The sequence below is a fragment of the Malus domestica genome, chromosome 05 (assembly GCF_042453785.1).
Source record: "Malus domestica chromosome 05, GDT2T_hap1".
Classification (NCBI taxonomy): Eukaryota; Viridiplantae; Streptophyta; class Magnoliopsida; order Rosales; family Rosaceae; genus Malus; species Malus domestica.
The window spans coordinates 40,578,067-40,590,783 of NC_091665.1; the positions used below are offsets into that span (position 1 = coordinate 40,578,067).

At 35.3% G+C, this 12,717-nt stretch overlaps 2 protein-coding genes and 1 long non-coding RNA gene across 6 annotated transcripts; 2 read left to right on the forward strand and 1 right to left on the reverse strand.

Annotated features, from left to right (window-relative positions):
• Positions 1-3,148: 3,148 nt before the first annotated feature.
• LOC108173407 (uncharacterized) lies at positions 3,149-7,630 on the reverse strand. 2 transcript variants are annotated; one of them, XR_001790035.3, is made up of 4 exons: positions 7,421-7,630; positions 4,462-4,643; positions 4,215-4,366; positions 3,149-3,890 (listed from the first exon to the last, which is right to left on the reverse strand). It is a non-coding gene; the product is annotated as an uncharacterized lncRNA (long non-coding RNA). The 2 variants fall into 2 exon arrangements; XR_011581611.1 differs by having other exon boundaries at positions 4,462-5,919.
• LOC103434997 (uncharacterized) lies at positions 5,526-6,883 on the forward strand. Its single transcript, XM_008373384.4, has 4 exons — positions 5,526-5,939; positions 6,045-6,191; positions 6,277-6,354; positions 6,443-6,883. The coding sequence occupies exons 1-4, from the start codon at positions 5,637-5,639 to the stop codon at positions 6,659-6,661; spliced, it is 747 nt and encodes a 248-aa protein (XP_008371606.1). The 5' UTR covers positions 5,526-5,636; the 3' UTR covers positions 6,662-6,883.
• Positions 7,631-8,587: 957 nt separating the features above from the next.
• On the forward strand, positions 8,588-12,182 carry LOC103434996 (alkaline ceramidase TOD1-like). 3 transcript variants are annotated; one of them, XM_029103081.2, is made up of 5 exons: positions 8,588-8,705; positions 8,929-9,212; positions 9,313-9,516; positions 9,620-10,180; positions 11,493-12,182. In XM_029103081.2, exons 1-5 carry the CDS (start codon positions 8,695-8,697, stop codon positions 11,855-11,857), a joined length of 1,425 nt encoding a protein of 474 aa, XP_028958914.1. In that variant the 5' UTR covers positions 8,588-8,694; the 3' UTR covers positions 11,858-12,182. The 3 variants fall into 3 exon arrangements, with proteins under 3 accessions (XP_028958914.1, XP_070678876.1, XP_070678877.1); XM_070822775.1 differs by having other exon boundaries at positions 8,599-8,633; XM_070822776.1 differs by lacking the exon at positions 11,493-12,182 and adding an exon at positions 10,918-11,168 and having other exon boundaries at positions 8,599-8,633.
• Positions 12,183-12,717: the final 535 nt, after the last annotated feature.

Genomic DNA, 12,717 nt, shown 5'->3' on the forward strand with positions numbered 1-12,717 from the left:
AAAGTTTTCAAGTTATTTTTATTAGTTTTCCTTCAATTTTCTATTTGTTCTGTTTTCCTTAACTATTTTTCATTTTAACATCAATTAATAAGTGAAAAAATATTATAATTCGACGTACTATCCGATGTACAAATTAATCTGATATTGTCCAAAATGTCTGATTATTAGTCAATATTATCCGATTCACAGATTAATCAGTTCGACTGAAATAATCTGTAGAATGCGACATGCGAGACCTTAATGTTGATTGTGCTCTCAATCAATATCCCATCCTTCCCACATGCATATCATCAAATTAACCTTTAATATAACTAGATTATTACTTTGAATATCAAATGTTTGATGTTGTTAGGATATTACTTTTAGAAAGTAAATCTGTTTACGAATATATAAATCTGAGGTCCAATAAGTGACAGAGTTATCACTTAGTTGACCACGAACATAGCTGACAAATTTGACCTTGAACTACTCGCGTGTTGTTCGTGTTAATTTATATACACATGTGAAGAGTTTTTCATCCTAAATATATTGAAAAAACTAATGAAATTAATTTGAAAATTTTGAGTTTTAACGATAATATAGGGACAAAATAAAGTGTAAAGTGAATAGTACTATGATTGACTTTTTAATGTAAAAATGTGATTTTTCGTTAAAGTAAACAATACTAGGAGTTTTTCGTTAAAGTTCTCAAATATATTTTGATAGTTTTGTTTAGAACTAATAAGTTAATCAATTTGTTTACTAAATAATAAATCAAAACCCTGATGTGCGACAAAGTTGTTTAGTTGACAGAACATGGATGAGGCTGACAAAGCTGGCCTCTAACGAAGAACAAAGATTGTCTTCCCTCCTACTTCTGGTGTCCTTTCGTGCTCTTCTGTTTGTGTGGTCACAATTAAACTACGTCAATATTTTATATTATTATTTATTTTTGTCTTATTATCTTTATAAAAAAAATATAAAATGTTGACATGACTTAATCGTGATTATAGAAAACAGGAAGACACGAAAGAGCACCGGAAATGAGAAGAGAGACATTCCTTGTCCTCTAACGAATCCCCTGTCATCCATATTAATTTGCACGCACATGTAAAGAGGTTTTTCCTAGTCCAGTTGATGCAGCTGGTCACTGTTCAACAGTAACTTCAAAAAGAACATGTAAAACTGAGAGTTTTATTATGCACACCCATGTAGAAATATTTTATTTATTGCATTTACAAGTAAAATTAATAGTCACTTTAAAGAGGAAAAGTCTCTCTTCTAAATGTGGCGTAAAATATGAGAGTTTTATTATGCACACCCATGTAGAAATATTTTATTTATTGCATTTACAAGTAAAATTAATAGTCACTTTAAAGAGGAAAAGTCTCTCTTCTAAATGTGGCGTAAAATAGTAGAGTAATAGCCTTCACATATTAAACACTAGCAGAGAGCACACACACTTTGTGTATGTATGAACAATTTCTCTTGATAAGTGCATTTTTTTTCTATACTATTATTAAGAAAAGCCTCATTGTCAACTTTTTCTCATTTCCCCCCTATTTTGCCCTCCTTTTTGTTAAAAGTGTGTATCAAAAGTGAGGGCAACATAAGAAAAAAAGGAAAAAATCCGCCCACCTCCTCTCATGTTCTCCTCAAGCGCAATCGCTTTAGCTCATTCAAACTATCCAAAAAAATCATGATTTCACTTACGTGTATAAAAAAATGATGGTGAGACAATTTCTCTTAATAAGTGCATATTTGTTATCTTATGTAAATATTTCGATATAAAATTACTATTTTGCCCTCCTTGTGTAAATATTGTGTATCAAAAGTGAGGGCAAAATAGGAAAAAAGGACAAAGTTCAAAAGATACAAAATTACTATTTTGCCCTCCTCATGTCAACATTGTGTATTAAAAAATGAGAGCAAAATTAGAAGAAAATGGGGAAGTTCAAAAGATACAAAATTACTATTTTGCCCTCATCATGTCAACATTGTGTATTCAAAAGTGAGGGCAAAATTGGAAGAAAATGGGGCAAAAAGTTGACAAGCCCTCTTCTCTTCTTAATAATAATATAGATATGAGTGCATTTTTTCTCACTATCATTTAGTGTGGTGTATGCTCATCATCTTATTTATCACCGTTAATTGAGTTTGAATTTTGAGATTTGTGTCTATCCATTACACGAATCTCGAAATTCAAATTAATTTAACTTGATAAATAAGATGATAAGCATACACCACACTAAATGGTGGTGAGCAAAAATGCTCCCTTAAACATATGAAGTACACTTGAGTTGTTTAGGTGCCCAAAATAGTAGAGTAATTGATTTTCCAACAAATTTTGATTTAGTTTACCATAATTTGTGTGTTTTTATTGTTTCAGTTTTCTATTTTACATCATGGAATATTTCTTTGAAACTGACCGTGGGTTGGCTTATTGTTATGCTTCGTTTGTAATAGTCAATCAAGATATTCAACATGTCGATTCCAGCGGCAACATACGCTAATTTCGAGTTTGACGAAGATTGCTTGAACGTCATTTCAAAGAAATTCAAATCTTCAAATCAATTCCAAATTGTAACGTTTCCCAGACAAGCCGGATTTGATGCTCGACACAAATACAGGCGTTTCTAATCAATTGCTCTACCTACGTAGTGAATCTATGTGGCAACTTGATTTAGTAGGTTAGACTGCATCTTTTAAACTGTTGCAGTGGGACTGGACCCAAAATAGTTTCGTTGTAATGTACCGATAATTAAAAGCCCCAAAAATCAAACAACTTACTTTGATTAGACCCATATGAAGGTGACATTGGCATATCCTCATTCTCAAAGAGAGCCGATGAATGTTTCCCAGCACTCCTTTGCTTCTTTATTATCATTAGACATAGTGTGTGTGTGTGTAATAGCTTCAATTTTTTTAGAGTAAAAATAGTGAGATTCTTTTATTTGTTTTTCTCTTTTAGCTTGCAAAACTGAAATTCAAGAACAAATAAGATTATCGGAAACTACAAAATAAAATGGGTAAATGAGGTGAGGTGAATAGTTAACCCTAGTTAAAGTAATGATTGAATGAGGTTTTGTGTGAGTTTGACGCGTTTAGTTTGTGTGGAAATATCAACAAAAGTTGTCAATCTACGAATTCGGTGTATTAAAGTACTAAATTGAGCGAAAACAGACAAAGTTGTTGATAGTCTGCACGTTCAATGCATTAAAGTATAAAACATAGAGAAACAAACAAAGTTTCAATTTAGATACGCTTGAAACCGGCAAAAGAAATGTTGGAGTTAGTTGTTCGAGAGTAATCTATTCCTACCCCTCTTTTTGCTCTTCTCACCACTTATAAGTTTTTTTTATGGCAAGATTGCCCTTATGTAGATTACCTTAGAAGATAAAAACATTATTAAAATACATAGATAACAAAATAATTTGTTGATTCAATACCTTGTAGAGATGAACCCGACCATCCGATGGGGTAGCGTATTCTTTCTTCAGACAATCACATTTAGGCCCCGTTTGGGATTGAGGTGATTTTAAAAAAAGTCACTGTGAAAAAAAGCTAAGGGTCATTTTTGTGTTTGGTAAACTGAAAAAAAAGGGCTTATTTTGGAAGCTGCTGTGAGAATAAGCTGAAAATCAAAGGAAAAGCTGAAGCTGCTATTTGCTGCTTTGAAAAAAAGCCAGTTTTTTCAAAGCACACGGAGTTACAGTGCTCCTTTAATGAAAAGACACACTATCATCCTGATTTTTTTTCCAAAAGCACTTTCACAAAAAAGTTTACCAAACACTCTACTGGCTTTATTTCACAGCCGCTTATTCTCACAGCACAGCCGCTTATTCTCACAGCAGCTTTTTTTCAAAGCACAGCAATACCAAACCAGCCCTTAGCAGCTTCTTGGTACTTACCTGCATAATAACAAGTAGGCATACATTTGTTCATATGATAACACGAAAGGTGAATATTGAAGAAGAAAAAAGTGTTTTTGGATATATTTTCATGTTGAGTTGGGCTACATAATCGTCTGTTGTGTTAGTTCATGTAAAACTTGGGAACTTAACAACCTTACTACCATATTAAAGACTTTAAGCCCCCTCGAGATCTCTTGAGCAGTACTCAAACCCGCTTTGAACGTGCTTGAGTCCACTCGAGCAGTTAAAATTCAAAAATTATGCTTTGACAAGTAGTGGAGCAGAGAATTTTCTGGAGTTGGAGAAAGTTGTAGGGCAAACCTGGAAAATGAGAATTGGTACTAATCCCATCTATACTTTGTTTGCAGACTCCGAGTTTCCTCCTTTCACCATGACATTAACAAGTACATATCTTGCAACTGTCTTTCTGCTTCATCACACTTTCCAGCTTTGATTAGCCCTAGTGCCCTAATCTTCAAGCAATGCACCAAATCAGCAGTGGAGTAAGTACAAACTTAATTAGCAGTATTTAAGTACACTAAATCAAGAATTGAAGATTTAAAATTACCAATACGTTTTTCATCAAAGGCTCGGGAGGCGTCCTAAGCTTCTTTATGGCACTCTTCCGTTTTGATGAGGCTACGTACTCATTCATCATCAATAACAATGATTGTAACACGTCCTTTTCGCTCTTCAGGTACATCTCTTGCTTTCAGAAAGAATGACCTATACGATATCTGTCCCTGGTAGCTGCAGTGGCTCAAGGAATGGACTTATAGTTACAATTGATGATTCCAAAGACAGGCCAAAACCACAGATGCACCCCCCATGCCTCTCGCAATTTTTTCATTATCTCACATTCTCACTTATTGAAAGCTGTTGAGTGCTTATTAAGCGCATAAATCACAGGAAAGAAGGCCTGCCTCAGTGTGGCGCGGTGTGTAGGAAAATGAGAAGAAAGTGAGAGAGAAGAAGGGTTGAAAGAAGAATAAAGCCTGGCCCCACTCATGGTGGAAGGCACACGTAAAATTATAGAAGGTGAGACAGTGCAAAATCCGTGAAACAATTTGTGCTTTTTGAGAATACGAAGCATGTTTTATTGGCAGAGTTGAATATAAAGAGCATTTCAGGAGTGAAGTAAGGTATCACTTTGTTAATTAATTAAGGCAAAGGAATCATCCTCGTGTCCTTTGTAATACAAAATTTACTTCTATGGCGAATTGGGACTGCTATGTGCACTCGAAAACCAAAATGCGTTACACATTCATGAGGTGCAAGGAAGAATATTGCAGAAAGAAACGGCACTATCAGTAGTCTAGAAGCTGGCATTACAGTCTCTCTAACCTTTATATACATATATATACATGTGTATGTGCCAGGGCCACGCCCTTTATACCTTTTCCTGTTTCTTTTTATAATGAATAACTAGATACTTTGCTTTCCTTGGAAGATAAGAAATCACAATAAAACATTAATGGATGAGGTTCTTGCTTCTTATCTAGGAGAAGAATTAACTTCTCGGACAGCTTGAAAAGGCACCCGAAAACGCAAACAGTTTGTTCACCCACCTTGCAAGACTTAAAATCAGAATTATTTGACATCTTTTCCGTAGTATCAATTATACCCTTCCATGTCCACCTTTTCTAAATAGGTGCCAATCACATGGTATCATCCTTTTTACTTCTACGTTTCACAAATTTAGGGTACCATTAACGTAAACGAAAAATCCTCACTGGAAAAAACATGGTGAACTCTTCCAAACTTTCCAGTGCGAGAACTATGTATGGAGCAATGGCAATGGCAACCGCAGTCTTTGCCGGCATTTATGTTGCACGGGCTTACATATTTCGTGCTAGGAAAGAAGAGGCTCAAGGTCCTAGACTTACGAGGTCCATGTCCATCGCATTCCTCCATGGAGGGCAGCTGGCCTTGCAGAGATTGCTTGAATATCATGAAGCTAGAGCGGATAAATCAGCAGTGGAGATAGCTGAATGTGAGTTGAGGACTCACCTTGTGGAGCAACGCCCTGATTACAAGAAGCTGCAGGTTGGGTATCTCTATATAGAAATAGTCCTTAATGGCATGATGAATTTTCAAGTTTATTGATCAAACTGGTATTTTCTCTTAATCCATTGGCTTTACGCACAAAAGTCGATTGTTGCGAAGCTTGAAATGAGTGGAAAAGAAGCCAAGGCAATTGAAATATTGGAGAAAGCAATAGCAAAGGCGTATAACGAAGGAAAAAACCATGAAGCATATGAAAATGAGATGCTACTGGTTGAAATGCTTATATACAAGGTTTGCACTTCGAAATTTACAGCATTCCAATTTAGAGAAAAACCATGAAGAATATAAATCATATGATGATTGATGTGCCTTGTAGGGTGATTTTGAGGTGGCGCTAGGCCGTGAATGCTTGCAGCATGTAGAGATTTCAGATGCAAGGCGTCCGCTGTACAAGGTCGGAAAACCTTTCCTAAAATTATTTCTTGGCAACCATTCAACCCCATATAGTTTAACATGATTAAAATTGTGTTTAAAATTGACAGGCTATTATTTACTTCATGTTAAAGCGCAACAAGGATGAAATTAAAGAATGCTGGAAAGAATTTAACGCTCTAAAAGAACTCCAACGTTTGCCTAATGATAAAGAAAGCTTGGAAGAAAGCCAAATTCATAAACTCAGTACAAATTATGAGGAGTTCGAGAAGGTCGTCAACGTACTCAGAAATGACATAGAGGGGCAAGCAAGGAAGAACAAGAAATAAGAGATGAGCTTTTCACTAGTAAATTTCCCTTTGCTCTCAGAAAACAAAGGGAAAAATAGAAAGCAATCACTCTTGCAATACAGTGCACGGGAAAGTGATAAGTTCATGAATGACACATTTTATTCATCTTGTAATCGTTCTAAAGTTCATTACAAATTTCCAATTAACCAAGAATTACCTTTTATTTTTTAGTAAAGAAATCGGAATGGTGTTCTAAGATAATGTTCTCTTGCCAAATTTAATTTCGATCATATATTCAAACGAAAATTAACTTAATCAATGACTTGTTGGATTTATCCAATATAAATCAACTTTTAAGTGGTCTACTACATGTAATAGGAATGTAATATTGGAGAATAATGTTAATTGTGATTTGATCTCTTAAAGATATCAGTCCTATATAAGGTGTCTTATATTGGAAATAGGATTACCTTTTATTTTTTGGAACTTTAACGAAAAGCACCTGGTACTGTTCACTTTAACGAAAAACCACATTTTTACACTAAAAAGTCAATCTTGGTACTATTCACTTTACCCTTTATTTTGTTCTTATCATTAAAACTCAAAGTTTTCAAGCCCTTTTCATTAGATTTCCTTTTATTTTTTAGTAAAGAAATCAGAATGGTGTTCTAAGATAATGTTCTCTTGCCAAATTTAATTTCGATCATATATTCAAACGAAAATTAACTTAATCAATGACTTGCTAAGCTGTTTGAGAAAATAATGTTTATGATGTATGTAAAGAAAAAATAGGCTTACTTGGATTCCTCAAGACGACAATACCAGTGCCGTTGCAGTCAAAATTGTGCGGGGCAACCTTCTTGTAGTGAAGATTCTTGGCAAATGAGGCACACTTGAACCAAGAATTTGGTACGAAACATGAACCACCGTCTACTAACTCCTTGCACCTTAGCAATAGCCATCGTCCACCGCAAACTAATTCAAGTGTCCTGCATATCCATCAAATTTATTATGTGAAGCTTGTGGTTTAGGTCCTGGTCCTGTGAGACTGTAATTGGCAAAAGGACAATATCAATCGTGTTGTCGTTTTATCATATGGTAGTATGCTTTGGCGAATGTGGGCCCTCACGGTTTTGTTTCTGAGAACTCAAACGAGAACTTCTCAATGGGTCACTCATCATGGGATTACTCTCACACGAACTCGCATAACTTCCGAGTTCCGATTGAACCCGAAGTCAGTGAGCTTCCAAAAAGTCTCATGCTAGGTAGAGATGAGAATATACATATAAGACTTACATGATTCACTCCCATGGGCGATGTAGGATGTTACAGGCATAGTGCACTAAAATAATTTACCTACTCCTTATTATATATGTAAGTAGGTATACTAAAATGATTTACCTACTCGTTATCATATGTAAGTATGAAAATTGGTTTTACAATATTCTAAGTATGTAAACTAAAATATAAATCAATTTACTTATATTTTGAATTCTCACTTACATATCTTTTCCATACAAAGTTATTACAATATTCCATAGAGAATATCAATGAAATACGCAATAAAAATTAGCTTAGGTGAAGCCTAATCACTAGTTTTAGTTAGAAAATTAAATTATGTCGGGGTTTAAATAAAGAAAATTGAATTTTAGGGGGTTAAAGTAATATTTTCATTAATTTTATTATTACTATTTATTTGTACCACAATTGTGTAGATGATATTTGAGGTGGACATTCACATCAATGCTTATTCAATTGAAAACATTTGAAGTGGACCACATTATTTAAATTTATTAAATTTATTATGGTTTGAGTAATTTATGAACTTTGCTATTAATAAAATGCTACGATTTTTTTAATAAAACAAAATGGCAGGTAATCGTCTTGAAAAGTACAGGTCCAAGAGAAATTCGATTCTATATCAACCCAATGGTGTTCCAACTATTCTGACCATAATGTTCTGGTGGAGAGTTTGTTTGGGTGAGGCTCAAATGGTGGAGAATTTGTTTGGGTGAGGCTCAAATGGTGGAGAATAATGCTGCATTCGTACATATGTTTTGACATTTTGTATTATGATAACAAGGTTCTAATTCGCACACTCGCACTCCTATTTGTTTTATTAAGTTTTAATTTATTTGTATTTTTTCTTATCTTTTTATTTTATCGCTTCATCATATTTCAACGTGCTCATCTTTATTCGATCCTTATACAGACACTTTAGAATATCCTTCTCTTTTTATAAAATTTATGTGATTATTCACCTTAATTGCTACAAAAACCATTTTTAATTGATGTGATTATCAAAGGAATACAAATCAAGGCGAGCAAACTTATGGGAATTTTATGGGGAAAGCAAGGTCCACTCCTCTCCTCTTTCAATCAAAGTTGGTGTGTTTCTCTCTGCTCTACCTCTTCACCTCTCTGTTTCTAGCTCTCTACACCTCTCTCTCCCAAACCAAATGCCTCTTCAGATCTTCCCCCTTCGATCCGATTCAGGCCCCTCTCTTCTCCTACCCTTCCACCTACGGCGAGCACAAGTATGCAATCCCAACCCACCGCACCTCTTGCTCTTCTCCCGTCTATTTTTCAGGTAACACTCCCTTTTTTTAGCTCATTTTTTCTTCAATTTTTTTGCCTTTCGCTAATTTTAAATCTGGATTCCACCAATTGGGTTTTGTTTTTGTGATCAGAATATTGGATGGTCTTGAAGGAGATCCAGAACTTGTGTAAGAATTCTTCGTGGTCTCCGTCGGTTTTGAGGTATTTGCCGGGAAAGGCTGAGACATTTGCAGGAAATTTAAGTACCCAAGCGAGGATTCCCTATTTTGTTCATTACAATGAGAGCACTGAAATCCCTTGTGGATTCTTGAAGAAATTTCCGATTAGTGATTCTGGTTGGTTTGGCATCCAAGCAAAGTTCTATAAAGTCCAATTTTTTTTTTTTTTTCATTTAGCTACATTTGTGAATAAACATGTTTTTTTTATAATGCAATTCAGATAGAACGGCTATGGAAAACTGTGAAGGAGTTGTAGTGGTCTCGGCGATCTTCAATGACCATGATAAAATCCGACAACCCCGAGGCCTTGGATCGGAAACCCTAGACAATGTATGCTTTTTTCTGTTCATAGATGATGTAACCCTAAAAGGACTTCACTACCATAGATTGATTCCGAGAAAATCCCAAAATTTTAAGATTGGCGCGTGGCGGGTTGTGAAAGTTTTGAGCAAGGAATTGTATGAGAATCCTGCAATGAACGGTGTGATACCAAAATATTTAGTCCATAGGCTTTTCCCAAACTCGAAATTCAGCATTTGGATCGATGCGAAGCTGCAGTTAGTGGTCGATCCGTTGCTGTTGATTCATTCACTTGTGGTGTCTGAAAACGCAGACATGGCGATTTCGAAGCATCCTTACCATGTACATACTATGGAGGAGGCAATGGCGACGGCGAGGTGGCAGAAATGGAGTGATGTTGATGGATTGAAGAGGCAGATGGAGACTTATTGTGAGAATGGATTGCTTCCTTGGACCCCCAGCAAGCTGCCTTATCCCTCAGGTAACCAAAGCACTTGCACATAATTAGTGTGTTTCAAATCATGTCATCTTTCAACGTTTTTAGTGTTTTTTTTTGTTGTTGAAAGCTTCCACACATGATATCATTTTAATGATGTTGCTTTGTTTTACAATTGTACAAAAAGCTTTAGAAGCTAACTTGGCAAGTTGATGAATTTCTTAAGGGTAATAACTTTCACGCTCTGAGTTTAGCTTGTAGCACTCTCGTGAATGTATAAAATTATAGAATATTCAATTTTTAGTGTTAGAAATTACTTTGGGAATGCCAAAGTCGCTAACTTTTCCTAAATCGAATTTTACTAAATGGTCTTAGGAGACTAATTAAACTTTGAAGTACACTTCCCCTCATGTTTCCTAAGATTAAAAAAAATGCTACTATTAAGATACTGGTTTTGGTGTTTGAGAGTAAGCTTTTGGCTGAAGAGAAGGTGAGAAGTTCAAGCCGTGGGATAGTAGATGTACGTGTTCTAGGATTTTTAAGATTAAATACAAATGTCAAGGTTTTAAGATTATCAAGTTGAACTACTTGGTCTGCCCAAAAGAAGAAAATGAAAAGATTAATGGGATGACTTGGTGTTTACATAGACTATGCAGTGTACAAGTCACATTTGCATAAGGTTTAAACTCTAAGATGTTTCTTCTCTTTCATTCCTTGTTATAACTTACTTCCAGTTTTTCTCTTTTTATAAACGAAAAATACTTTTTGAATATGTGGTCCAGAAATAGAAAGAAACTGTGTGATCCAATGTGGTCCAAGCAAGCAACTTGCAGTCCATGGCAGGGTAGAAGAAAAACTTTGGTGTAACCGGAGAATGTATCTTCATCTCTTTATCTCACTCGTCAAGTAATGAGTGAGATAGAAATATGAAAAATGTAACTTTGTATTACATTATTTCTTTGCATACAACGTCACGCAATGAGTGAGACATAAATATGAAAAATGTAATTTTATATTACATTATTTCTTTGCATAGAGCAGTATAATTTTACATATAACTTAAATATTAATTCGTGAGTTGTGAGTCAAACATACAAACAAGAATTCACAAGTGTTCCTGCTTACTTTCTTTCCCTTGTGTTTACATAAATTTTGGAGGCTGTTCATGCCAATGTGATTAATTATCTCTTTCCTATTCTACAGTACAACAAAAACTTTTCTATTCCTTGTTCTTTATCACTCTCGTCTCTCTCTATGACTACTCATGTGATGAGAGAGAGGTAGAAAGACGGATATTCAAGAAAAGATAAGTTACTTTCCTACGAGAACTAACAACTTAATTATTGGTGTTTGGCAGATGTACCAGACAGTGCTCTAATCCTGAGGAAACATGGATTGAGGAGCAATCTATTCTCCTGCCTGTTGTTCAATGAGTTGGAGGCATTTAACCCTAGAGACCAGTTGGCTTTTGCCTACGTGAGAGACCTCATGAGCCCAAGGCTGAAGATTAACATGTTTGACGTCGAAGTGTTTGAGCAAATTGTTGTGGAATACAGGCACAACATCAAACGTGAAGGTGGGGACAGCGGAAGCCAAATGGGATCCAAAGCCCCCAAAACCAAAAAGACCAAAAGGGCAAGCCCGGATTTGTTGTATGTTAATGGCAGCTGCTGCAGCAAGTGCCAGAAGTATCTTTTGGAGATGTGGGGTGAGGAGAGTTGATTTTTGTCTCTAGGAAGTGAGCCTGCATGTTCCGCCGGGGAGGAGGGCAAAAGAGAAACGGAATAAGACAGAAAATAAAACAAAGCTGGACAACAACATTGGAGGGTTTTGACGGATGAAAACCGCCAAACAATAACAGGTTTTCCAGGGCTTTTTACTTTTTAAAATTTGATTATTCTTTTGGTGGGCGTTGACAGGACATGTAAAATTCTGGAGAAAGCATGCGAAGGAAAAAATATAGGTTAGATCATTGGAGAGGTTATGTAATGCTACCGAATGTATACAATAATGTGTTGCATGAGCAATATAACGTGAGATGCAAATACACTGGCTTATGATGACAAGCAAAATTTTATCTAAAAATTTGTAAAGATCCATGAATCCGTTAAAAATACCGACACAAACAAAAGTCCAGTAATTTTGGTTCCTCTTTTAGTGACACTTGCAAATGCACGTGTATTGTTCGTGATATTTAAATTTAGTACCTTGTTAAACAAATTAAAATTAGTAGACCTTAAGTGTCATTAAAGTTATGGGCATTACCTCAAAACAAATTACGTATCAAATTACCATAATGCAGTACTCACAAGATGCAAAAAAATATTTCATTTTTGTTTTGCATGAAATCGCTTAAATATTTCTATAGTTTCGCCCCAAAAATAAATAAATAAATCCATATATATAAGAAAAACTAAAGAAAAAAAACTAAATCCAAACGTACTATCACCCTCCATCCCATGCATGCAAATTCTCGTTAGCCAGAAACATCAATCCATCTGAATTTCCATTCTCTCTCTCTCTCTCTCTCTCTCTCTCTCTCCCTCCAAATACACAAATGTCAGCCCAACAAATCGCCGGCC

Coding starts and splice junctions, on each gene's coding strand:
- LOC103434997 (XM_008373384.4), top strand. CDS start 5,637: ATGGTGAACTCTTCCAAACTTTCCAGTGCGAGAACTATGTATGGAGCA. Junction 5,940..6,044: donor CTGATTACAAGAAGCTGCAG/GTTGGGTATCTC, acceptor TACGCACAAAAG/TCGATTGTTGCGAAGCTTGA. Junction 6,192..6,276: donor TTGAAATGCTTATATACAAG/GTTTGCACTTCG, acceptor TGTGCCTTGTAG/GGTGATTTTGAGGTGGCGCT.
- LOC103434996 (XM_070822775.1), top strand. CDS start 8,614: ATGGTGGAGAATTTGTTTGG. Junction 8,634..8,928: donor ATGGTGGAGAATTTGTTTGG/GTGAGGCTCAAA, acceptor TGATTATCAAAG/GAATACAAATCAAGGCGAGC. Junction 9,213..9,312: donor TTCTCCCGTCTATTTTTCAG/GTAACACTCCCT, acceptor TTTTGTGATCAG/AATATTGGATGGTCTTGAAG.